Here is a 27,620-nt window from a genome sequence, read left to right as displayed (position 1 = left end):
TCCGGCGAAAACGCGTGACACATCTCACCCCAGTCGGGAGCGACACTCTCTCCCGGTGGGTTGGCGGATCCTGTTTTCGAGGCAGCGCGTTGCTGCTTTTATAATCCCCGAGCACCATTGTCACTCAAACGGCCCAATACAAAGTCAGCACACGACGGTCGTCCGAGGGGTCCAACCAGCGACCGCGCTGGCCACCCGGTTCAAAGTTCGCGCGCGCGGTGACCTCCAGGCAAAGGGAGGTGCGGCGCCGGGCTGTCTGGCACACGCTGACATGTCCAAACTTGCGGCTCGCCGAGGCTTCTCCCGCGCGCTGCCTGACCTCTCAGCATCTTGACTTGTGAAGGGAGAATTAGGGCGCTCGCAGGATAGATTCTGCATCTTGCAGATTCGGAATCCGGGCTTGTGGTAATGGCACAACACCGTCTGGTGTGAAAACCGCATCATCCAGCACTCTACGATCGTCTGCTCAGAAAGCGGTCGGTGTAGCTATCTAATTTTTCTTTGAGGCCTACAGGCTTAAAATGACATTTTAGGTTATTGCCATAGCTTTGCTGCTGTAGTATACTTATAGTCGTTTTTGTTTTACCATTTGCATATTCGATAAGGCATATGTCGCAAAAATTGTTATGGACAAAAGGGGCATCAAAGAAATATGTACAGCGCTGTGTGATACAGATATTGCCGCATTTAGTTAGCTTTATTTGTTTTCCGTAATCCAACCAATGCTGCGCTCCGGAGCACTGACATTCAGTATGGCCTCCCTTAGCACCTTGCACCTAAATGCCCTAGCGCTAGAACGCAGACACAGAGGGTGATCCATATTCGTTTAGATGCAAGAACCGGACACCAATACATTGTATAATATTAAATTCCGTGTTTTTATTTGCCGAAAGCGCCATCAGATTACGAAGCATGCCGTAGCGGGAGACACCCGAAGAATTTTGATCATACGGGTTTTTTTGTCATGCACCAGCGTTCTTGCTGTTCGCGCAAAGGGAAATGCGGCCGCTTCGTGCCTTCAGGAGCATGCACTTGGGGATGGACTGGGAGGCATTTCGAGACGGCTTCAATTACTTCACTCATGTGTATGTTAGTATAAAGGCCAGAGACATCTAAAGGGACTAGAATAGCAAGGACGGAAAGGATTTCGTTGGCTTAATGCCGTCGATAATTCGAAGGAAATGGGGCGTGTGTTGATCAAAATATGGTAGGGTAGTGGGGATGTTAGACAGGTGGTGATTTAAGAATTTAGATAGGGGCATGGTCGGTGTGTTTTTATTAGACACTATAGGCCAACTTGGGATTTCTGCTGTAAATTCCATCTTCAGATTTCTCAATGTGTTCCGTGGACGTCGCATGTTTGCACAGGACAGCGGAACATCCGCATGCTGCAGTTTCTACTGAACCAGAAGACTACACAATGATTCCCTGATGACCTCGTATGAACTCACATTGCGTAATTGGTTCCGAGAAATCATCTCCAAGTCGCTGCGCAGCATGCGACGGTAACAAGTTGAAACAGCCTCGCGTCGGATCGTAAAATCCAGAGAAGAGGAAAGGGCCGCGGCAAGCCATTTCCTCCTCGGTCGATGAAAAGGTTACAAAGCTTCGCAATAGAAGCGCCAGAAACGAAATACGCAAGGAGTAAAAACGACACTACGTATATGAAGAAAATATGCTCAATTTCTGAAGTGGATGTCTGCTTTTTTCCTTACAAAACTGCTGTTCCTGGCCAGCGAGAGCCATCGTCTGCGCATGTTCATCAGGCTCCGGCGTGGACTGTTGTGCGATTACTAGAGGGAACTGTGGTGCTAGTGTCTGAAGACCTGCAAGCAAGGTGGTTCAGCTAGCGTGGAAATGATGGGTAGTACATCGATTAGACTAAACTTCATCTTTCTGGCTTTCAATGGCTTCGTGACTTCGCAAAGTGATAAATTTTAAGAAAGTGCCACGTTATTAATAACTAAATAAGCGTTATTATAATTGACTGACGATAGTATTCGAACATGGTATTTCTAGAACACAGAAGCCCGATTATGAAACCACTACACCATGGACGCGTGGAGAAGCGCAACCACTGCAATTAGCAGCGATTATGCGTGCTTTCAGAGTCTTATTCACCCGCCGTGGTTGCTCAGTGGCTATGGTGTTGGGCTGCTGAGCACGAGGTCGCGGGATTGAATCCCGGCCGCGGCGGACGCATTTCGATGGGGGCGAAATGTGAAAACACCCGTGTGCTTAGATTTAGGCGCACGTTAAAGAACCCCAGGTGGTCAAAATTTCCGGAGTCCTCCACTACGGCGTACCTCATAATCAGAAAGTGGTTTTGGCACGTAAAACCCCAAATATTATTATTATTAGAGTCCTATTACCTTCTGAATTTAAAAAAAGGGCACAACTATTTGAAATTTAATCCAATTGAGTCCTAGATAAAGCGCAATAAACCAAGCGACAAGAACATCTGAAGCCCCAAGCACCAAGATCTGGCAAATCCATGTTCTACCCATCATTCCTATTGTGGCTGAAGGATCAGAGCACCAGAATTCTATATAGTCATTGTAGGAAACGCTATGGGCTCTGGGGCATGTCAGCCACATTGACGGTTGAAAGCTGATTACATTGGCGTCTGATTCAAGTCTTGTCTCGGATTTGACCGAGACAAGACGAAGACAAGATGAAGTATCACTGACCTAATGTTTGGGAACGCTGCCATGATAGTTTAAAATGAATCCTAATGTAGGTATGAGTACTTCATAATGTTTCACACATAAATAGAGACGTATGTATTTGCCTTTTATTATTTTACTAATCATAGGCGCCAAGTAATGCGACTAACATTTATGTTTTCTACATGGGAAAGCAAGAATGTGATGTCATTTTACACAGTAAATGCCCTCTTAAAAACGTAACATTAAATTATTCCGTTCGACGCAGGTCTCAAACTGGGAACAGCAAGGTGTCCGAAGCAAGAAGAATGAAAAGAACTATAGACAAACAACTAAGAACGAATGTCTTGGATCCGAGAGATCCGCAAAATTGTAGGACTACATATTGATCCTGAAGTAGACGGTAATCGAAATAGCAAATTACTGAAGTTAAATACAAGCGCAGTTTGGCCCGAAGAAGTTGAGGGGGGGGGGGGGGTGGAAGCGGTTGCGAGGAAAATAATAGGCAGCGATAGCAAGGTACGGGAGCAATGCACGAAGCAAGCCTCTTAGTCTTGTGGGCAGTAAAAACTGCGGTATGTTCATTTACTAACTGAACTCATGCGGTGTTACGTGACAAAGGACACGCATGAACAGAGCTCGCTTATTGACCGCGATAACTCGCGGTCACAACCCGATTGTGATGAGGATCGCTGGCGCTGGGAAGCGCGCGTGCTTGCACTAAAGCAATCAATCCGTGCCGCCACTCCCATTGCTGTTTCACAGTGCCGGGCCGGTGAAGCTCAGCAGGTCTCGTGACCTCCGACAGTGGGCGCGGGAGAAGACATGACCGAGCATTCGCACCCACACAGGATCCCGTGCACTCCATCCAACACTGGTCGAGCGCACCGCGGATGCGCCGCCGCATCCGAAGACGTTCGGCGGCGGTTATGGCGATTGCGCAAAAGTGGCTTATTGCGATAAACGTAGCAAGTACCTGAAAAAGCATGAAATCAGCAACAAACTGAGGGGCGTTGACGGGAGCAAGCTGAATGCGACAAATAACTGGAAATGCAATCCATTCTTCGGAGATGATTGACGACGTTAATGCTATTAGCAATGTTTTAAAAAAATTAATGATGGGGTTTTACGTGCGGAAACCACTTTATAATTATGACGCACGCCGTAGTGGAGGACTCCAGAAATTTCGACTACCTCGAGTTCTTTTACGCGCACCTAAATCTAAGTACACGGATGTTTTCGCATTTTGCCCCCATAGAAATGCTGCCGCCGTGGCCGGGATTCGATCCCGTGACATCGTGCTCAGCAGCCCAACACCGTAGCCACTGAACAACCACGTGGTGTCAATGTTTCTTACGATGGGTGTGTGATTAAAAGAGACAGGAGGGGAAAGAACACTGAGGTGGCGCCCTCTTTCCTCTCCTGCTTCCCCTTTTTTCCTGCATCTTGCGCTGTACATTTGGTGCTGTACACTACAGAATCTATTTTGTGGGATCTGCCAAGAGCGGGCACGTATCAATATCACATCATCATCATCATCGTCAGCCTTGCTGCGCGCACTGCAGGGCAAAGGCCTCTCCCATACTTCTCCAACTACCCGGTCATGTGCTAATTATGGCCATGCTGTCCCTGCAAACTTCTTAATCTCGTCCTCCTACCTAACTTTCTGCCGCCCCTGCTACGCTTCCCTTCTTCTTGGAATCCAGTCCGCAACCCTTAATGACCATCCATTATCTTTCCTCCTCATCACATGTCCTGCCCATGCCCATTTCTTTTTCTTCCAATATCGCATACGCATTGCCGAAGTTGTCTGTCCGGCCGCCTGCCTAGTGGCCCAGTGACCCAAGTTTACCACTAGGCCATGCAGCAGCCAGTCCTAATTGTCTGTTCGGGTGCGTATTGTGTCCATATTGCCTGCTTGGCAAAAAGTAGTGACTCAAGCAACTCAAGCGACTCAAGCTAGTAGATGACTTGGGTTACTGGTTATTGGGAAAGAGGTTAGTTACATACCGAACACTGGGCTACGTTTGTTTTCAAAGAATGCCAATTGCAGTAAGAGTAGTTCAATATCCTCAGGAGCTTCGATGGTATGTATGAGGCAGCATAAGAAATATATCAAATAATTTGAACGGGAACGCCCCGTCTATGGTGTTTTAGCTAGCGATTACATTGCGCTCCATAGTTACTTCGTGGAAGACGCCATTTAACGTATATTGGTTATCAATTTGAGTTAGCTTCACCCGCCTGCAGCACCCATGCTAAGGCCGGGAAGAATTCCAAGTGTGCTTCTTGAGAAATAATATAATCAATTCAGATATGTTCTTCACGTACACTTCAAGCAGGCTAGTAGTGTAAGGAAAAGGTTAAGAGACTTCTTGCTGCTCTTGGCGGGTTGAATTGTAGCCAATTAGAGTAGGGTGCTTGTCGCCTTCTACATTGCGTGACGAAAAGCACCCGACTTCACCCTTCGACTGACCTAGCACCCACTGGCTACGTACGGTCCCTCACCTGAACCCTAAACGCCAACGTGCAAGTCACATTTCAGGAATAAATCTAGACAACCTGAATCTAAATTCATTGTGAATGATCCAATCACAACGACAACTTCCATTTGTTCATATTGCAGCAAGGATGATGAAATAGCCTGTCCATAAATGCACAAGCCGCGACTATGTCAATTTTTTCTCCATGAAAGATATGGCAACCTTCCTATTTGCCACATGGTAGGAGTTCCGACTGGCCTGATGATGCGTCCCAACTTCTGTACTTGAGTGGAATCTTGTTACTAGCGTGCATAGCTGCATTGGTCAAACAGCTATGGGTAACTTCGCTGATAAAAAATGTTTCGCTCTTGGAAACTAGTGTCGCAAGACACGAACGCACGCATTCATATACCGCTCAACGTCGACAACACCAAAAGCGCACCATCCGGTCACTTGATATTTTGAGAGCCGAAGGGGGCTCTCGAAAATGTTGTTTCTCAACCACTGCAAGGCATAAATTTTCGGCGATTCCAACTGGGGAAGGCAGAATGTGGGGATAGTATTTTGAAAACCAATGAAGAAGAAAGGAGGGTACGGTGCCTTAATGGGCCCTTGTTATCGTTGGAACGTTAGTTGGACGCGACAAAGGCAGTGCAAGGTGGGCGAGTTGGCACACCCGTGTATGTTACTCCTTTCACAAGGACGTGCCAGCACTTCACATCCGTCCGCGCAGCGAACGTTGGCCGTCCTCGTGTTCTATCTGCAGAGACAATGAGCAAAACGAGAAAAATGTGAAAGCCGGAACCAACGTTGACTTCGGCCTTCACCTTGTTCTCCTTTTGCTCATGGTCTTGACTTTCCATCTCTAGCCTTCCTCGTCTTTTCCCTGGATATCTATGGATTAGTACAGTACGAAGGCAGTACCAATAGTTGCCGACGAAATGGCTGTACGTGTGTGCAATGCCTGACTGTTTGTTTTGTCATCTGCTATTACACTCATCGAGCAGTGTAGAAAGCGTAATTTTCATGGCACACTTGTGCCATAAAAATGGCTTTGTGTAGCTGGCCGCAGCTGCATACTTCTGCACCTATACATTCATCTATAAAATATGTGTAATGGCTACACTGTGTAGCCAGCGATGTTAAACAATAGCTTTAATACATGTCTCCACTTGTTGCACGTCTAAAGCTATATCTGAATGAAATTAATAGCCAATGAGGGAATAGAGATACTGACAAAATCAGTTGTCACTATGAGCCAAGGCAGTCCAGATTACGATACGCCAGCCAAAATCCTTCGCCTTTACGCCTAAGACTTTCGCATTGAGAACCTATGGAAAAAAGCGCGATTACTTATCAGTAAACGTTCGTCTTTCACCTCAGATAACAGGAAATTATAGCTGACATCATCATTTATCGCTTATGAACGCTAAATGTTACTCAGAAATCAGGGGAAATTTTGTATTAAGCCCATAGGCCGTCATCTTCGTGGATGCCAACATACTTTCACGTCCCTTAAGATCACGCGTGCTCGGATTTGGTAAGTTGGTCTAAGGCGCGGGTGCAAATCCAACCCAATGAAAACTGTTTGCGTTGAACACGCGAAGAGCGGCAAGCCACTATTTGTTATAAGTACGAAAGGCTCGACTACCCCCATCTTACAGCGCTCAGTAATGAATTATCTCCAAACTGGCGCCTCAGCAGAAAGTCCCATTCCGGGAAAGCAACCTTCCCAATAAACGACAGCATGGAGGACCGGCCCCCCTCATGAAAGTTAGGTAACTTATGGTGGCCGCTTATGTTGCCGCGCATCAACTATGGCTGAGCCTCGAGACGTAAGCCACCTCCCAAAACACACTGTTTTTGGCTAGAACCACTGTTATATTTTTATCCCCCATTCTTCAATTTAATATCGTGTAATACAGTTCAGTTCTTGCAGTTCTTCTTGCAGGGTGTAGAATGTTATTGAGAGAAGCTTACACACGTGACGCTCCTCTTTCAGGTCCAAGCTGGCCACAACTGTGAGGGTGCACTTGGGTTCGTATGCTCGTATTGCTAAAGACAATACGGAGGTTGTGTACAAGGTCGACGAAGTGTGCGCCCATCCACTTTTCAGGACAAGCGGGGCAAGTTTCTGTCACTTGTTTCCGGTGCTTTTTGTTTTGTTTTGTTTTGTTTTTCGCTGGAAAAGGCGATAATTTTTTCTCGAAATGGACGATCCTTGCCTTGCAGGTCAATTTGTATTTTATTTAGTGAGGGTATGAGTATGTAACAGATCGTTTGGTTTGTGCCAGAGAATAAGATAGAAAATTCCAACAATTTTTTGACAATTCCGCCAGGGCATCTCCCGTTATTCCGCGGTTCATATTTGCGATGCACATCTCAGAAATTTCTGTAATTCTACGCACGATTCATCGAGAGCCGCTAATGGCCGCAGCATGCCAGTAGCTGGCGTTTCTGAGTGAGATTAACTCGCGAAAAGCCACGAAGCCGAGGCAGCACTGGCGAAATAGCTTCTGCACACTGAACCGCACATGTGCTCGATGGTGCTACTTCCTATGACCGCATGACTTAGAACCTCATGCCAAAATCGAGGTGAATCCACTTATACTATCCCGAAACATTAGTTATATATTGTACCTGTCGATGTAAGTGATTTGTTATGCGTACCAATCGCCTTAAGCCAATGTGACATCTTAGTGCGCGTTCGCCTCGTGTCGCCAGCTCATGCATGTTAGCATGACATGCTCATACTTTTAGTTGGCGCAAACAATATTGTACGTAGAGGTGTAAAGTATTTTGCTGCTTCGAGAACCGCAATGACGATATCGTGTTTCCACTCGTTCAGGAAGTCTCCACATTCTCACGTTTCATTTAGAACTCCGAAAAGGTTGTCTACAGCCAATCCTTAGACGTTCTCAAATAACTCATGCGATACACTGTCATGTTGTAGCATGGATTTATTATTAACTACCTATATTATCGCGATGAGTTCCGCCTTCGGCATGGAAAAAGCTATACCAAGTTCACCTTTTTCAAGTAAAGTTGAGCGCATTGCCCTGCGACTGGGATGTGATTAAATAAAGGCCGTGGGCATGTTTGCAAAAAATGTTCGTCGGTGAGACCAATGGCTAGTTGAAAGTTGCGTGACCGTGGGACTGCCATTCTAATCAGTCTGCAAAGAGTGCTATGCCAACTATAATGTTTATAGGAAGGAGAGGACTACTTTTTTGAAGTAACTAGAGGAGCACGAAATCATGCTCATAATCGAGCATGTAGCTCGCGCGCAGTGTGTGTACCTTGAAGATTAGATATGGTGCCTGAAGAGTCATCACACACACTTTGCCCACAGCGCGTATCTCGCCAGTCGGCGCCAGAGTGCCTCGTCCGAAGGAAGTTGTATCGGAGCCAGCCGCTGCTGTAAGAACACGTCGTAAACAGGTCAACAAATATTTGAGTCATTGGTGGCAACATACCAGGGTGCAATAATGAACCGTTTGACTGCCTTCGTAATATGTGTTTGTGTGCATAGGCGCGTTGTTTGTGTTAAACTGGGAGCGTTGAAATCAAATAAAATTAATAAACGACCAAAAGCGCTTTCTCTAGCTTTATGCCCGCGAAACTAAATCATGTCAAAAGTTCCCCTCATAGTATAAAGCTCGTTCCCTCAGTCCGCAACATGCGCGGTGCGGTAACAAGGGAGGACCCCTGTAAATAATTAGAAAAGACCGCATCCGCCTACAGCTTACATTGGGACAAACTGAAATATGCCACAGTTGATTGGACGAAAAAAAGTTCTGAGCTTGAAAAACACACTCCCATGGGGGAAAACAATAAGATATGTAGGTGTTGTCTCATTCGCAATGTAAAGAACGTAATTTCCCTGCATGATTCACGACCAGGCACGGGTGAGAAATTCGTGGGGATGTCCTTTGGAAGAAAACCTGTTGGCCAGCTGTTACTCTTATCAGGTCGCATGAGGCCTATCGTCGCCAGTTCCGGGAATTTGTGAAGGATCCGGAATCCGAGTTAGTGGACGTGGCGTATGGTACGGCAGCTCGATGGCTCAGTTGCAGAAATGTTTGGCTTAGTTGCGGGATCGTCCCGAGCCAACGACTGGCTCTAGAAAACGATCTTCAGCGTCGACATAATGTACCATATGAATAAGCTAAGTGCCAAGCTTGAAGGAGAGGCACACGTCTTTCACAACCTGTAGATGGACATGAAAGGCTTCTGGACAAAACTACAGCTTTGGAGAAGCAGGCATGAAGTCGATAGTAGGAGCATTTCCGCTGCAATTTAAGGATAACTTTCGAGACTAATACAGCAATTCCTTTGCTATTTGCGACAAGAATTATCAGCAATCTACCCACAGAAATTTGGCAGTGCTGCTCTGATCACCATGTCAGCAAGGGGGAACTACAAATGGCAAGCCAGTTTAGCAGAATTCCGGAAGGTACAGGAAAGTTAATGAATGGAAAAATTGACACCCACCTGCATGTAGCACGAAGCTACAAAAGAAAGCCACACGCGTTTCTCCAAAACAAAGCTTCGTAGTTGAAGAAAAGTTCGTCCTGGGCCGCGATTCAAAACCGGGAGTAACGCCGTTCCGTGGCGGTCCCCCTTCCGTATCAACTAATCACGAGTCTAGCAGGTCGCAGGGCGAGGACTAATTTATCGAGAATTTGAAGCACAAGGAAAATGAACACAGCAAATCAGCTTGCGGAATTCCCCGAGGCGGAGGAAGGTTCACGAAAGAAAAAATTGACATCCGTCCGTATGTAGCGCTAAGCTTAAAAGGAAATCTGCACAAATTTCTTGCAAGTGACGATTCGTAGTTAAAGAAAAATTCGTTCTGGCCCACTTCGTCAGCTACAAATTTTCGAAAATTCATTTAACTGCTATAGGGATGCACTGTCAGGCTTCTTTGAACTAGAACTAATTGAACCGCGGTGAAAGGAAATCAAGACAAAAAGCCTAATGGACTGTTGTAAATTACTTGGCGCTAACCAGTTCCCGAACCTAACGCAATTATCCAGGGATGCGTGTCAATCTGGAACGCATGTACCTTTTTAATCAAGCTTGCTTAAGTACGAAAAATCCTAAGTTGAGATAGAGGGATAATTTAACGGACGAACACCTGATTTCAGTGTTGAGTATTGACTCATCTGGCATGCCACCACAGCTGACTCAAATAATCAGGTCAGGGCATCAAGTCCATTACTCGCTTTAGGCTCCGTCCTACGGCTTCTGTACGAGACGCAGATTTTTAGAATAAATATTGTAGTTTTATTTTCAAAAACCACGACATGATTGTAAGGCATGCCGTAGTGAAGTGCTCCTGATTGATGTTGACCACTTGTTCTTTAAAGTTCACGTAATGCATGGTGCTCGGTTATTTCTGCATATTGAAATGCGCCTGCCGCGGCGGGAATTGGATCCTAGCGCCCTCAGGTTTGGTGGCGCAGCGCCCAAGCTACAACGCCACCACGGCAGATGAGACGCAATTTCCCTGCATTGAAATACAGTGAATTTTCCTTTATGTCCTGCGTCTCGTTTGTACATACGTCTATAATGCAAAGAAGTGAATTAGCTGATGTAGTATCGTTTGAATATTTCAATTTTAAGTAGGTAAATATTTTTTCGGTCCTGAGTTTTTGTTGAGTACTTTGCTCCCATTCATTTTATGGCGTAATTATCACTTTTGATATGATTGTTGATCAGCTGATTCTGCCTTTATAACAATTTGTACCAATTGACATCCATTCCCATTGTTAATATTCAGATAGTGCTCTGTCGTGTAAACTGCACGTTACAGTCAGCAGTCACTGTCACTCTTCGTCGAGAATATAAGCCTTTCGTAATAACTCAAGTAAAACTCTTGCTTGGGCTAGTTGGTTCATGCTAGAAGTAGTAAAGGCAAGGCGCAGAAGACCAGGACTTAGGGAGTGCGGTGGCACGTAGTCTTTGTCATATGCGTTATTTCGATTGATTTCCTGTCCTATGTAAATATTGTGAGGTTCCTGTGATCCCTAGAACGACTTTAATTGTGCTCGATGTGTTTGGCGTCACAGCTGTTTATTGTTGCTATAATGTAAATAGTGAGTTTTCACATAAATATTTTGAAACTACTTGCCTCAGATTGTATTTGTAACCCTGCTTGTAAACCTGTGATGACAGCCTTAAAAAATCAAGGCCTAACAATTCTGTTTAATAGCTATCGAGAAACTTATTTGTGGCTTAGTCGTGATTGATTTTCTTCGCCTGATAAGTCGTTTCCTATTTAAAAAAAGTCAGCTCCAAAAGCAGTTAGCGCCGTCCGTAATGCGTTGTAAGCACCTGAATATACTTTTGAAGTCACTTGACTTTTTAAGGAGTAAGTTATTAGTACGACAAGGAATATTGCTCATAAATATCTTCCTGCAAAATATAAGTATAAAGGCGCCATGGCTGTGATCACAAAGTGCGAAAAGAACAAAGCGGGGCAGCTTGTCAAGCTGGCATTTCCGCAATATTTTAAAAGCTGATTTTACTAAAATAACCCTATACTCTAACTTCAACGAGTCGCCGTTTCTGGCGACTCCTAAAACGCAAAGATTTCCAAAAAAGAAAAAAGCGGCGCAATAGACGGGAGAGAAAGCAAGACGAAAAACACGAGCGCCTCTTTAGAGAGCTTTAGTGTAGCGTAATATGCTTCCGTTAGTGTTAGTGACCGACACAACGCCAGTGATATCGTGCGTTTTAGAGCATTGCAGAAAGTAGTCCTTTAAAATAACGGAACCAAAGGGAAAGCCCACTCAACCGCAAACAGCTGTGAGACCCCTTAAATGTAAAATTTCTCAAAGTACAAGTAAACCTAGAGCGCTATAACGTAAAACTATTCCCATATGTTTTTATTCCAATCTTCTGACATCAAATTTGCGTAACCACACACGCAAGCACCGGGCGGCCACCGGCAGGGTTTTCTGAACAAACCAATCAAACGCTATCCCCTTTCATAGGACGCCACTTTTGTTTGCTTGAAAAACGAATAACATTGCCTACACTGAGCGGCTTGTCGTATTTAATTGGCTGACAAGAGGCGAGGAGAACATTCAAGTGGAGAGGGATTTGATGGGGCAGAGCCAGTGCACATAAAATCGATAACCCGATGAAGAGGGTGGTGCCGGCGTCTGCGATTGGTCCGTTTTCCCATACTTAGCTTGCGGTGGCTGGTCAAAAATCGCGGCGGCATGCAACGGAAGCTTAAGAATAACGCTGAAACGGAACATGAGCAAAGAAGAGTTGGCCCTATGAGCTCGTAAACGAGCCGAAAGAGCTCGAAAATGTTACGTGGCCACGCAAGAAGCTTTACTATACGCAAATAAACCCATGCTCTCCGGCAGGTGCGAGTATCCAGCGCCTGAGCGATTGGCAGCAGCAATATTTTATTCCTTTTGGAACGGGGCAGCCTGCGGCTATTCAGAACAAAATTCAGTTTTTTTCGGCATATAATGCATCTTTATTGCGTAGACGTCACTTTGACGCAATGGCTTTCTGCGGTTTTGTGACGTCGCGTGACAGGCAGGTGAAGTGGGTGCAGCCCGAAAACGTTTTACCAATAGCAGGGGCTAATGGCAAAAAGGCGTCGAATCAGAAATAACTGCTTTTCGTTTTTCGATCAATTCATGCATAATCACTGTGTACACATAATATATGATGGTTAGGTATCGCGGTTTTTGTGACGTGGTGTGACAGACAGGTGAAGTGGGGGTGGTTGAAAAAAGTGTTTGACCAATGGCGAAGGGCTGATAGCAGAAATGGAATAGAAACGTTTGGAATAGTTTTACGTTATAGCGCCCCTAATGTACGCAAGATGCCAATATATTGGAATGATGTATTCATGGGCGCTATCACGTAAAACTATTCCAAACCTTTCTATTCCAATTCTGCAATCAGCCCTCCGCGATTGGTGAAAAACTTTTTCCGACCACCCCCCACTTCACCTGTCTGTCACGCGACGTCACGAAAACCGCAATACCTCCCCATCTGATATGATGTGTACACACTGATTATGCATGATTTGACAGAAAAAAGAAAAGCAGTTATTTCTGATTCGACCCCTTTTCGCCATTAGCCCTCGGCTATTGGTAAAAAGTTTTCGGGATGTAGCCACTTCACCTGCCTGTCACGCGATGTCACAAAACCGCACAAACTCACCGCGTCAAAGTGACGTGTACGCGATAAAGATGCATTAATATGCCGAACAAAACTGAATTTCTTTCGGAATAGCCGCAGGCAGCCCCGTTCCAAAATGAATAAAAGATGGCTGCCGCCGATCGCTGAGACGCTGGCTACTCGCACCTGCCGGAGAGCATGGGTGTATTTGCGTATAATAAATCTTCTTGCGTGACCGTGTAGCGTCTTCAAGCACTTTCGGCTCGTTCACTACCTCACTCTGCCAACCCTTCTTTGCTGAGGGTCAGTTTTAGCGTCATTCTTAAGCTTCCGTTGCATGCCGTCGCGATGTTCGACCAGCCACCAGAAGCTAAGTATGGCAAAGCCGACCAATCGCAGACGCCGGCACCACCCTCTTCATCCGGTTAACGATTTTCAGTGCACTGGCTCTGCCCAAGTGAATTCCTTTTCACTTGAGCGCTCTCCTCGCCTCTTGTCAGCCAATTAGATATGACGAACCGCTCAGTGTAGTCAATGTTGTTCGTTTTTCAAGTAGACATAAGTGACCTCCAATGAACGAGGAGAGCGTTTGATTGGTCTGTTCAGGCAACCCTGCGGGTGACCGCCCGGTGCTTGCGTCGGTGGTTACGCAAATTTGACGTCAGGAAATTGGAATAGAAACATATTGGAATACTTTTACGTTATAGGGCCCCATATTGTGAGCCCAGCAAAGGCCACGGCGGCAGTTAGTTTTCCGGTGAGTTGTGGTGACTTAGTCTGCGGTGCCATCTGCACGTCTGTATATCCATATTTTATGGTATTTTAGATTTGTGTTCGCGCGTAACTTTTCGCTCGTGATGCCAAATCTCGGACGCCATGCACATACTACAGCCGTTCTTGTTAACGCTATAGCGGCGAAAAATTGACGGCCGATTTCCGAAACAGCGCCCAGTTGTCAATAATTGCTGTCGAAGCATCATTTGACACCAGTCTAAATCAAATACAAGCGTCTGTCAGGAACGAACGAACCAAACCGCGCAGGACAACGACTTCATTGATCAGAAGCGAAGCCATCTCGCCTGGAAGGCACAGCCATGCTTCCAACGCTAAACCATATTCGCGAGCGTCAGCGCTGCACGCTAAATTCTGTTTATTAGCGTTGGCATTCAAAGCCCAAAGCTCAAGCAGCATCTGGACCATGTGCAGTTTGACCCCGTTGTTTCCTTGCGTGCAGCAAGGTACCACTTACGCTGTACTAAAGCACTCTTTTGTCCCGCGTATTGAGACATTTTATTCTTGAGCGTGCTACATTTACCTGTCTACACTTATTCACTACTGAAGTGCAAACAATATTGTTACGGTGAAGTGAAGGAAGTAGTTGGATTGGTCGAGAGGAAGACGAAGTCTAGCACTTGCCTGAACGCCATTAACCTCACTTGTAAATATACATTATTTTACATTCGTGGGCCTGCTTTCTTCCTGCAACATTTTGGTGGAGGTGCGGGGTACAATCACGGAACTTCGCAGCGGACGTCATCTACCTGCCGCCACAATGGCAAATCAACCGACACAAGCGACAATGCCTCAGCAGCCCGTGCCAACGGTCATCCTCACTCACCCGCGGGACCCAGGGACATTTTGTGGCACGGACAACGCCGGCGTCGAGGACTGGCTTACGATCTACGAGCGAGTGTGCGACAACAACAGGTGGGATCCAACAATGATGCTTGCAAACGTGATATTTTATCTAAGAGGAACTGCGAAGCAGTGGTACGACACACACGAAGCTGACCTAACGAGCTGGGATGTCTGCAAAGAAAAAATGCGAGACCTGTTTGGTAGACCCGTCGGTCATCAGCTGGCAGCTAAAAAAGAACTTGAGTGCCGCGCTCAGACGTCCACAGAATACTATGTCATGTACATACAGGATGTGCTGGCCCTCTGTCGCAAGGCTGATGACAACATGACCGAGGCAGACAAGATTGGTCACATACTTAAAGGTATTGCAGACGATGCCTTCAATCTCCTAATGTGTAAGGATTGTGCCACTGTGGATGCAATTGTAAAGAAGTGCCGGTGCTTCGAACAAGCGAAGGGCCGCCGCGTCGCTCAAACTTTCGACCGTCTGCCCAATACCGCCGCGACATCTTCTTGCGAAGACCCGCCGCGGTTCGTTCAGCCCGCAGGACCGGAAGATATCACGCGCATCGTTCACCGTGAGCTTGAGGCCATGGCTCCGGCTCCAGTTCGTCCCGACTGTCGGGAAAGCGTGCCCGCTATCTCCCTTATACAAGCGGTCGTTTGGGAGGAAATAGCAAGTTTGGGCATTCCATCTCTCTGCTCTGTCCGCCATACAAACACCTACCAGATTTCTCCGGCCGCTCGCTCCCAGTCGCAAAGCTTTCCGTCACGCCGTCGCAACCCAGCTGACTGGCGCACAGCGGATGATAAACCCATACTTTAATTGTTCCGGTATTGGACACATCGCCCGTCATTGCCGTAACCACTGGTCGTCGCCTCCTCGGTGGTCGTCTCCGAGTCACTACCGCCAAATACCAAACAATCGCACTTTCTCGCCCTATCCGCCGTCTAGGAACATCAGCGCCGACAGTGCTCCACCAAGATCTAGCCGCTCCCCGTCTCCACAAGGTCGTAGGTCCCGTTCGCCTCTCGTTCACCGCTCTTCGTCCCCTTCTGCAACCGGTCGCTTCACTTCGGGAAACTAGGCTGTGTAGCTCCCGGAGGTGAAGCTGCATCTACGACCCGGCCCACAAATCCTCTGTTGACCCTGCCTACGTGTGGAAACCTACTGGACATTGAAGTTGATGGTGTTCCTGTTAGATCTCTTGTTGATACAGGAGCGCAGCTTTCAGTTATGAGCGCTGCTCTCCGCCGAAGGCTCAAGATGGTTCTGACACCCGCCGTACTGGGCACTGTGCGAGTGGCCGATGGGAGTACTTCACCTGTCCTTGGAATGTGCACTGCACGTGTGACCATTGGGGGCCATTATACCGTTGTTCTCTTTATCGTCCTTGAACACTATCCGCACGACCTAATTCTCGGCCTCGACTTTCTTTCCAAACACTCTGCCCAAATTGACTGCTCCACAGGTGTTGTACAGTTGGATCTGCCGATTCCTGCCGACGTAACAACTTGCGCTTCACACCGCTTATGTTCAGCTGAGTTTGTAAGGCTGTCTCCACAAGCGGCTACAAATGTCCTCCTGACGCTCTGTCCTCCCGTACCTGATGGCGAGTACGTCGTGTCGCCGCTTACTGACGTGGTTTTGTCGCGCAATATCGCCCTGCCGAGCACCTTAGTCCGGATCCGCGGTGATGTTGCGGTGAAGTGAAGGAAGAAGTTGGATTGGTCGAGAGGAAAACGAAGTCTGGCACTTGCCTGAACTCCATTAACCTCACTTGTAAATATACATTATTTTACATTCATGGGCCTGCTTTCTTCCTGCAACAATATGCAGAGAAGTCAACACAGATTCACAGAAATACTGGAGTTTCGGTTGCGTCACATCACCAGAATAGAGGGCGCTTTGTGAGGAATAGTGCTCTCCAGACCACCTCAACGTCACAGATATCTGTGCTATCGGGAAATGTAAAGGAGCTTGCTTGAAAACAGGAAATCCTAATGTTTTTTAAATGCAATATACTTGCCCCCGGAGTCGTAGCAGTAAAAGAAAAATTGTAATCATAAAATAGTTATATTGGTCCTTTCCTGGATTCAGCAGCGTAGCTTCTTGGGCTTGTTGGTAAATGATTTCAACAGCAATTACTAGCGCGCAGAGGACAAGACAATAAAATTGAGACACACACAAACTGTACGGGCACTATGCTGTTCGTGTGTGTCTGAATTTTATTGTTTTTCTGAGTAATATGCTAGAAAACCGACGGAACTAACTAAAATAAGCAAATCTAGCCAGTAGAAGTGTTTGACTAGCGTTCATAGCTTAAGCCAAGGACTGCCACTTAAACTGACAAATTTATTTTCACTAAAATGTATTTATTTCCGTATAATCCGACCTTCAACACCGTAACTAGTCTTCATCAATACGTACACCTCTGGCTTAAACGTTTCGTGGCCCTTCCTATAAGGGAACGCACGAGACTTTTTAGCAAACTAAGCCGTATAGCGAGCTGGTAGGAACCCCGAATGTTACATTCGCAAGGTCATGCCAATTACAAGCTTGCGCGGCACCGGTATTCGAACCACGAACCACGTGCACGCGAGGCGGGTGTTCTACCTGTACGCCACCGCTGCACCCCGCACGTGTGTTACCAGTACTCACGTACGGGGCTGGAGGCTTACGAAAAGGGTTCTACTTAAATTGAGGACAACGCAACGAGCTGTGGAAAGAAGAATGATAGGTGTAACGTTAAGGGATAAAAAATAGCAGATTGGGTGAGGGAACAAACGCGAGTGAATGATATCTTAGTTGAAATCAAGAAAAAGAAATAGGCATGGGCAGGACACGTAATGAGGAGGGCAGATAACCGATTGTCATTAAGAGTTACGGAATGGATTCCAAGGGAAGGGAAGCGTAGCAGAGGGCGGCAGAAAGTTAGGTGGGTGGATGAGATTATGAAGTTTGCAGGCACAACGTGGCCACAATTTGTACATGACCGGGGTAGTTGGAGAAGTATGAGAGAGGCCTTTGCCCTGCAGTGGGCGTAACCAAGCTGATGATGATGATGATGACGAAGACGATGATGACGACGATGACGGTGACTTGATCACATGGTGCTTACATACCAGGTGTTTTAGTGAACACGTTCAATTTTTTTTGCCTGTGGCAGATATCACAATTCTAGTGCATGAGCTGATGTACTCGAACAGGCGGATATTACTCACACAAAATATTGAAATAGATAATCGACTAATTCACACCAATTCACTAATGGATAAAGTCGAGAGTATGAACGAAGTCCGTCTGGTCGGGATGATGCATACTTAAAAGGAAGAGGTCTGGACACCGACCAAAATGGTTTAAAATAGTTATTTACGTTTTGGCTACCCCACGGCAGCCTTGTTCACAATGAAACTAAAATAATAAACGTAAATAACTATTTTAAACCATTTTGGTCGGTGTCCATTCCTCTTCCTTTTAAGTAACAAATTCAATAATTAGCATTTCACTAAATACCTTATAGCACATATTGCAACTTGCAAATTCTCGCCGTGGAGTTCGCAAGGCGGATCCACTTGGAACCAGTTCTCAGGATGACACCAGTTTCTAGATATTAATATTAGCAGTTTCACGCCACAAAATTACTATTGAGATAGCAAGTTTCAAGACGCATATTTCGCAAGTGATGTCACCCCGACAGTTATTTTCAAGTGGATATTCCTTGCAGTCGCACCCGCTAGAATGTGTAAACTTTAACGTGTGCCATAAAATAATTAGTTAGGAACATAAGGAGTGATTTTTAAAATTTAGTCAATTATGCATTATGATTTCTTGTGCATGTAGTGTCCGCCTCTTCGAATAGACCAGCTCATGGAGTAGAATCGTGCCATCTGCCACAGGCAATTTTTGAAAAAAAATTGAGAGGGTTCGCCGAAACGCCCTGTATATGGCACGCATGCAGCATCGCAAATTTTAGGGTGACAACGTAAGTCCTACTCACTTTGCATGTTCATATACACTCATATGCACTACTGCCAAAATATATGGTCATATTTATAATACCGTGAGTCCTGTTTTTTTTTTCTAATTTATTAGGTTAACTCAGATGACATCGCCATCATCAAACTGCGGGACAACGTGACCTTCACGCGGACGATATCCCCAGTATGCCTTCCGAGCCACAAAGAGGAACTTCCTGAGGGAGCCAAGTTCTACGTCACCGGATGGGGTTCAACAAGAAGTAAGGCAGAATTCTACCGTTGTGGTTCGTGTACTCTAAACACTTCCGTGTGCATGAGCGTGGCTTGACCTTGGTACAGTAAATAACAGGTCAAGAATTCAGTCGTAGGTACCCCCGGCAAGGACATGTACAAATGCAACATCGAAATACATTGTCCATCTCCTTCCTTGCCCTTTCTATTCAGAGCTATGTTTTCATGAACCCGATAAAACCGAGCCGAAAATCCCTCGTCGCGTTCGAGTAAATGCTAGCGGATTGGATTCGAGCCAGCGCTCAGGGGAGATAGATCAACGTGCTTGTAAGAGGTGGGTTGGCTCGCATAACCCGCTAACATGATGCAAGTAGGTGCGGTCGGGACAACACAAATTCTGATTATAGCTGCTCGCGTCCAGTTCCTGTAAAGGAAGCTCAATAGCCCATTTTCGCTTTACCCAGACATTGGATACCCACGAAGCACGTAACCCCGCTCGGGAAGGAGCTCCTTGCTGATCAATTCTGAGCGATACTGACGTGAGGTCCGTGAAGTATCAGTTGGGCCATACAGCCTTTCTACATATATTCCAGCCGTACATCTATCCCTACACAAATGGTTAAAGATGACAGGAATTGACAAGGACGTACATTCTAGATGGTAAACGAGATCGCTTTCCAAGCTCCCAGTTCTAATATTCTTTTAGGCTGGCAGCTGTCTCATATTTCCTACAACTTAGCAATTTGGCTATTCATCCAAGTGGTACATGACCCCTGAGTGCTCAGTACAGTATCACAGTCAACGCTGCTCCTCTTACGTCCCACTGCCATCAATAAACGAACAAATTATTTCTTATCGCACTGCGAATGACAGGTGCATCGTGTTTTCTTGCGCAATTTATACGGTGAGCGAGGAATCCGTTCTGCCTTTCCTTAGTCGCCACAGACCATGGAAGTGGTGGCGATTGACCCAACGTTTAAACCACAAGACCAAAGTCAATCTCAGAGATCCTTTTTTCAATTAACGGTGCGATGTCGACTTGTCGTATACAATCAGTATACTATTTCTACTGCAGTATACCACCACATTGGTATACTGTACAAGCTGAAGGAAAACGAAAAAAATAACAAATCAACACGAACGCTCCATGTGTGTGCATGGTAAATACATAATTAAAGCACAGTACTTCAAATGGATAATGTGCTGCACCAGCCAGACAATAACGAGAAGAAAGGAGGTTAACCGAGAGGCCAGATTTTTATTAATCTTATCATATAAAGCCAACAAACAGACACCAAGGAAAACATAGGCAAAATTACTTGTACTTACTAATTTACCTACAGGAATGATAAATAATGTAAATGAAAATAGATGAAAAAACAACTTCCCGCAAGTGAGGAACGATCCCATGTCTTTGCATTGCGCAGCGCACACAGAGTATCATACAGAGCATCGCACGCGTAATGCGAAGATGTGAGATCGTTCCCCACCTGCGGCAAGTTGTTTTTCGATCCACTTTATTGACATTTAGTTATCATTCCTGTAATTCAATTATTAAGCACAAGTATTTTGCCTATGTTTTCCTTGGTGTCTTTGTTTGTTGGCTTCTCATGACCAGCCAGATAATGTGCTACGCGAACCAGCTCAAGTTCTTACTCCACCGAGATACGAAGAAAGCAACGCAAACTTTCATTGATAAAGGGAGATAATTCTTCCAAAGCTCTACGTCTGTTCACTCGGTGCGAAAAAGGTTCATTTATAGTTCTGCTAATTACACAACGCTAAAATAATTAAACATAGCGTCGAAGCCAGAGCGCCGCTGTGTCACTCTTACCATAATATTTCAGGCTAAATGTCCTAAAGAGAACTCCGGCACTGCGATTCCTGAGGTTGCATGAAAATGGTGGTGACCATATGAATTTGCTTCACCTTGGTGCTTGTGGCTGCAAACGTCATGGTGGCATTATGTTTTTTGCTGTTACATCATGGGCTTAAATTACGAAGCAATTTTTTTTGTTCTGCTTACACAGAAAGCAACAAGTCTCCACGCAGATTCAGAATTACTTTATACTATATCATCTCTAAAGAGAAAGTTTGATGAAAATTATTACTATGTAGAGCCTCAAAATTTGTAGGCAAATTTTGTAGGCAAATTGATGTACAACATATCATGGCTTTGCTGGCGGAATTTGCTTGCCGCTTCAATGGAAGCATGCCACAGTCCTTAGTAGTATTTGTTGTTGTTCTTTTTCCTTCTAAACTCTGCCAAGTCAGTCCCCGAATTAAAATACTTTTTTTTCTCTTTTGGTCGTTTTGGACACAGAATATTTATGTAACTTAATTGACTGAGTAGATAGTTTTTCAATTCGGCGTTTTTCTATTTTCTACCCAACGTGTTTCGTTGACAATATGCCGAATGTGGTGCCAAGTTCTTTTTTATTATTTATCATAGTTCCTTGTCATCAGCAACCTTGCCGCATGACTGGAAGTCAGGCCGAGTAACCCTTATCTTCAAGAAAGGCGACAGATTATTACAACCTAATTACAGACTGATATCTTTAAGTTCTTCTTGTTGTAAACTTATAGAACACATTATTGCCAATCAGATTACAGAATTCCTTGACAAACACTCCATATTAACAAATTTTCAGCACGGTTTGAGAAAGAAGTATTCGACCATGACGCAACTCGTCACTATTACGCATGAGTTTGACAGAGGTCTTGATAATAATATCCAGATAGACACAATTTTTTTTTAGATTTCTCTAAGGCCTTTGACAAAGTCCCTCGTGACAAACTAATCTACAACATAAACAAAATTGGTCTTCTGAAGGTGTTGGTCGCTTGGATGGCTGAATATTTGAGAAATCAACTGCAGTTTGTCACAGTCAAGGATCAAAATTTGCGCCTTCTACCAGTCACGTGAGGTGTGCCACAAGGCAGTGTACTAGGGCCCTTGCTATTTTTGTGTTGTATAAATGACATCGCAGCTGTAATTGATCCATCTGTTCAGATTCGATTGTTCGCAGATGACTGTATGCTATCCCGTGAAGTTTGCACAATGCATGATCAAGAAGAACTAAACAAAAATCTAGATTACTTTCACCAATGGTGCAACAAGTGGTGCATGGTCATAAATGCACAAAAAACAGTTTCAATTTCTGTACCGAAAATAAGTCCCCTTTCAATATGCTAACTCCCTAGGTTCATCTACAGTTAGTCATGTCGACAGCTACAAATATTTATGTGTAACGTCCGCTGCTAACCTCTCTTCGAATTCACACGTTGAAAACATTTATTCAGCTTTCAGAAATTGCGGTTTTTTAAGACACAAGCTTCGTAATTCCCCATCAAATGTAAACCTTCTATGCTATCAGTGATACGTGAGACCAAAGATAGAATATGCAAGCATAGTATGGAACATTGATAAACTCAAAAGAATTGAAAGAAAGCCCATTCGATTCGTGTTTTCTAAATTTTGTCGTGTGGACTCTCCTTCGGAACTAATGATAGCCAACAACATACCACCACTTCAGTACAGAAGAAGGCAATTTCGATTGGACTTCCTGAATTCTCTTCTTAAGCAGAAATTCGCTATTGACCCTTCATTGCATATATCCCCCCCCCCCAATCAACAAGAAATACACGACATCACCAACGCAGATCTTTGACGCCATATTTCGCAAAAACAGATGGTTATAAATGTCCCTTTTTCCCGCACACAGTGTCTGAATGGAATTCTATACCAAAGCGTGCTCGTCTTGCCATCATGTAGCATTGTGTACATTTACCCATTGTACCCATTTTTGCTATTTATTTGTCTCTGTATGTAAAACACAATGTACGTTGACCGTTATACTCAATGTTATTTGTTTAAAAAAATGTCCGTCCTGCTTGTACCATGTCATGTGGGGTCTGCAGTATGTATAAATAAATAACATAAATAAACAAAGAGTGAACAAAAACCGCACACATTGCCATAATTAATTACCTCACGGTAAAGTAGTGTACAAACATCATTGCGTCATCACTGTTTTGTTTTTGCATCCTTTCTATCCTAACCTCCCCTCGCGGCAAGAGTCGCTATACAGGATAATCGCAAATGAATATTTGAGTATTGCACGTGAATATAATATTCCTCTATTATGAGTTAATGTGCCTTCCTGCTTCGGAGTTTTGTTCACGCAACGATAGCAAGCGACTGTTGCTCGCATGTTGTTCCTTTGTTGTGTTTGACGCATAACAAAACGAGAAAAAAAGCGCTACTGCCGTTTATTACTTGCCAGTGTTTAAACAACTGTCATGTGGCAGGTTGGTGATTAGGTTTTGTGGCCTTTCACGCCGACTAGGTTTGAACTAAACCGATGTAAGTTGATCTGTCAAAGAGAGGAACGTCAGGGTTTATTGAAGGTGAATTCACAAGGTGCACCTAGTGCTATTGAATCAGGCGTGCTTTGGATCATCAAGCAGCCGTGTCATTTTACGTTCACCTGTCTTTGCTTTTCAACCCAGAATCCAAAGTCATCGAAAAGTCCAGAGAGCTCAAGCAAGCGTTGAGTGAAGAGCTTCCCCGTAATCACTCAGTTTGCTCCTTCCTGAGGCCTGAAATCCTCTGCGGAAGTCACGTCTATGGATCATCTTGCTTCGTAAGTTTTGTTAGCATATTGACAAATGTGCATGTGTTAGTCACGAACATTGCTTGCGTGGGCCCGTACTTGCTAATGCCAAACATATATAAGAAGGTATTACTGAGATCTACCAACTAGTAAACTTAAAGCAGGGGGCTTAGAAAGAATAAAATGCGAGACGCAGGCATGGACGAGAGGTGAAGGGACATGGACTAGCGCAACCTATGGTCCTTGTCTGTGTTTCGTGTTATATTCTTCCTAAGTATTACTGACCAACTCGTCCAGCAACAAGCTTTATTAAACCAGGAGGTTAAAATACACAGCTGGAAATGCATTTATCAACATAGGCAGCCTCCGTGAATTATTTGCGTATTTAAAAGATTAATTATTCACTAAGATCTTATCACGAGCAGCTATTCTTGAATGAAATAAATTAGGGGCTTTCCAGTTCTGGAACAGCACAGTCGGTAATAGAAACACCTTCGTGGACTTCACCGCATGGCTGTCGACTAACTGGGATAGACATAAAGATAGTACGCTGGCTGGATTAGCCATCTTCACTGCGCGAAAACGTATCTTGCACATAGGCTTTGAGAAGATTGCGCTAAGTGATGAGGGCGTCACGCCACGGAGGCACTAAGGAACATTATGCGTACCAGTGTGTGCGAAATACGAGATAAAGCCAGCACTTGCCTTCTCATTCCTTGCTCTCTTCTAAACGTTCGGCACTGAGCGCATCAATAGCTTTCAATTGAGGATCATTTCTATCCATAAATGAGTGTAATGTAAGAAGCAGTTGCAATGTGAACTGAAAGAGTGAAGTAGAACTGGCGAAGTTCTTGCAAAAGATTTTATGTAGTTTCCAATGCTAAGGCTATAGGTTTATTCAAAACGCATATTTTGAGAGCAACAAGCCAGGAAATGCGTGCAAATTTTCCACCAGGTTCCTTGACACACGCATTGAACAGTATAAGCAATTTCTCATCCATACAAAAATGTATGCCAGAAGCCTAGTGTCCAGAAAATTTCACACCCCTTATTGCTGCGTTATGCGGATAAACAAATTATTTTGCACATTTGGACGCTGAGATAATACAGCTAAGGCGTTGTCCTTCCTGATACGTAACGGTGAAGGTGGCTTAACGTGTTGCAACTGCAACTGGATTACGAAAATCGGGCTGTGGACGTATTTATAGATTCGGAGCGAAAATCTGTGCAACAAAATATTTGTTTTGACATCGCAATAGCGTATTCGCCACAGGTGGCCCTCTTCAAACACGTTCGCGGCTCCAGAGCAGTACACTTAGCCCAATCGGTACCCAGATTTACTCCTACTAGAGGGCTTACAACCGAAGTCATTTATAAGTGATCTTCTTTATCCCCACGATGTACGCATCTCCTGAGCTACATTGATGCCTTCATTATTATGTAGATAATATTCGGACTGCTCTGTCTGGGTTTATATATCCTCGTCAAAGCTGTCATTGTATAATATTGTTTAAATGTACTTGAACTCCCTGTCAGTAACGTTTCATAACTAGGAGGAAGTATAGAGACGAGAAAATTATTTGTCAGTGCCGTCTCTGAATAGTACTTCGAAAGCACTGTATCAAAGATGCAGGATCAGAGAAGCGTATACAAAGTTGGCACATACATGAGGCTTCATACAAAGAAAAGCTTTGTGCCTGTGGCAGTACTTGGTGCAGCACGTTATGCGAGCGGTCGATCTCGAAAGTACGACCGCGATGTTCGAACGCGTGACCACAGGAAATTAAGGGGCGCTTAGTAACGACTTAAATGCACCATCTATGGACTCAGAAATATACACAACACATATTTCAACAGCCACTGTGGTAGCGCTTCTGCAGAATGGCAGAAGAAAATGTCAAAGACGGGAACAACCTCTTGTGGCCTCGCCAAGTCGTAGGGACATTGCGGTGCAAATAACAAAATCCAGTGAGCCATGCATGCAATAGCAGTAGCATGCTTAAAATTAAAAGGACAGAGTAGAAGAAAGGGTAACCGTAGAGGAATGTTTGTTCTTGGGAAGTCCGTACGTTGCTAACAAAAAGAGAAAACAGCATTTCTTTTTTGTGCTAATCAAATTTTTTCCCGCAGGGATTACCGACACAGAGCCATATGACTGCTTTACAATAAGATGCTGTGTTAATGTGTTCTGTTGGCAAGTTGTTGGACAAACGTGCACTTCTGTTGTATGTAGTACCTCCTGGTTGGGCTAGAGTTATGGGCCGCAGTATCTTTAATAAGAAATAAAAAAAGACGCATTTCAATTTTAGCCTATGACTGTTACAGCACTAGCTGAGTGAGTGAGTGAGTGAGTGAGTGAGTGAGTGAGTGAGTGAGTGAGTGAGTGAGTGAGTGAGTGAGTGAGTGAGTGAGTGAGTGAGTGAGTGAGTGAGTGAGTGAGTGAGTGAGTGAGTGAGTGAGTGAGTGAGTGAGTGAGTGAGTGAGTGAGTGAGTGAGTGAATTACAGATCAATGCAGACTTGGTTTCGCAAGTCAGCACTTTCAACAGGAGCCTTGGTTAACAAAAAAATATGAAAGAACACAAAAACGTAGAAAAATACATAGAACCATACAAAAAGAAACAGAACAAACACTATCTATTTATATAAATTGTTAAATTGAATTTTTGGGGTTTTACGCGCCAAAACCACTATTTGAATATGAGTCACGCAATAGTGGGGGACTCCAGAGGAATTTCGGGCATCTGACCTGAGGATTTTTAACATCGCCCACTGCATCGGACACGGGCTGTTTTGGCATTTCGCCCCATCGAAGTGTGGCCGTACGCCGCGGGGATTTTATCCCTCGACCTCGTGCTTAGCCGCGCAACACTACAAAGCCGCTAGGCCACCGCGGCGGGTAAAAACATTGTTAGCAAACTCGAGCTGTTGTGCAGTCACATGAGATAGAAGGTACAGTTGTTTCCGCAAGAACAGGAATCCGTGGGGCTGAATGGCAAGTTGTGGTTAATGACACGATTCATTTGCGCGGTGCTTTGCAAAAAAAGGAAAGAAATAATTGCGGTTGGTAATGTTTTCATTCCTGCACAGGGTGACAGTGGTGGCCCAGTAGTGCACCGAAGCAACGGCACTTGGACACTGTTTGGCCTCGTGAGTGGCGGGCCCTGGACGTGCGGCAATGCGTTGGAATACCCACTGATATTTTCGAAGGTGTCTCACTACATAGACAACTTCATCCTGCCGTACATGAATCCTAAGACTCCGCGGAAAGAGATTCGTCGAATCTGCACTCTAACGTGACGCCCTTCATAGAGCGGCGGCATTCTATCTTGGCTACAATCAATAAATGTGAAACAACATTACCAGCATTTTGCGTGGGATTACCCGAAAACGATTCTCATAGATTTTAGGAAAGCGAATAAACGGCAAGATTTGCTGCAACCGACCTGTTCCAGAATGTTATGCGGTAATTTTACGTCTAATACGAATGCCTAATTTGACGGCAATCACTTCACTTCAACGAGTAATGTTTCAGCTGTAGGAAAGCAATTAGTGGAAAGGCAATGCTTGCCGTGCATCGTGTAACTGTCTTGCTTATGAAGGAAATATGAGTTGGGCCCTGCCATGAAGTAATTGGCCTCGATTCGGTGTTATGCATAAATCCTCTTGTGACCCCCTGTACATTGTCTTCACTCTTTCTGAAAATTAGGAAGGTAATGGGTAACATTGTTACTCGAGATATTATGTTAGATACATGCGAAACTGTACGAACGTGGTTGAATGAGATTATGGTGGGCGGCCTTTGAGAAAATTTATCCTATTTACCAGAGACACTTGCATCTTCACACAG

At 44.9% G+C, this 27,620-nt stretch overlaps 1 protein-coding gene across 1 annotated transcript in view; it reads left to right on the top strand.

The window, feature by feature from the left end:
* The window catches only part of LOC139055938 (chymotrypsinogen A-like), a 52,866-nt gene extending 25,728 nt beyond the window's left edge, over positions 1-27,138 (top strand). Inside the window, exons 3-6 of the mRNA XM_070533609.1 lie at positions 7,152-7,275; positions 19,041-19,185; positions 23,669-23,802; positions 26,861-27,138. Of these exons, the coding sequence (XP_070389710.1) occupies positions 7,152-7,275; positions 19,041-19,185; positions 23,669-23,802; positions 26,861-27,070 (613 nt within the window). The 3' untranslated portion in view covers positions 27,071-27,138. The remainder of the gene's footprint in view (positions 1-7,151; positions 7,276-19,040; positions 19,186-23,668; positions 23,803-26,860) is intronic.
* Positions 27,139-27,620: the final 482 nt, after the last annotated feature.

This window comes from Dermacentor albipictus, chromosome 2, assembly GCF_038994185.2.
Source record: "Dermacentor albipictus isolate Rhodes 1998 colony chromosome 2, USDA_Dalb.pri_finalv2, whole genome shotgun sequence".
Taxonomy (NCBI): domain Eukaryota; kingdom Metazoa; phylum Arthropoda; class Arachnida; order Ixodida; family Ixodidae; genus Dermacentor; species Dermacentor albipictus.
Note: the sequence above shows the minus strand (reverse complement) of the source record. Positions and strands in the feature narration are given on the sequence as shown.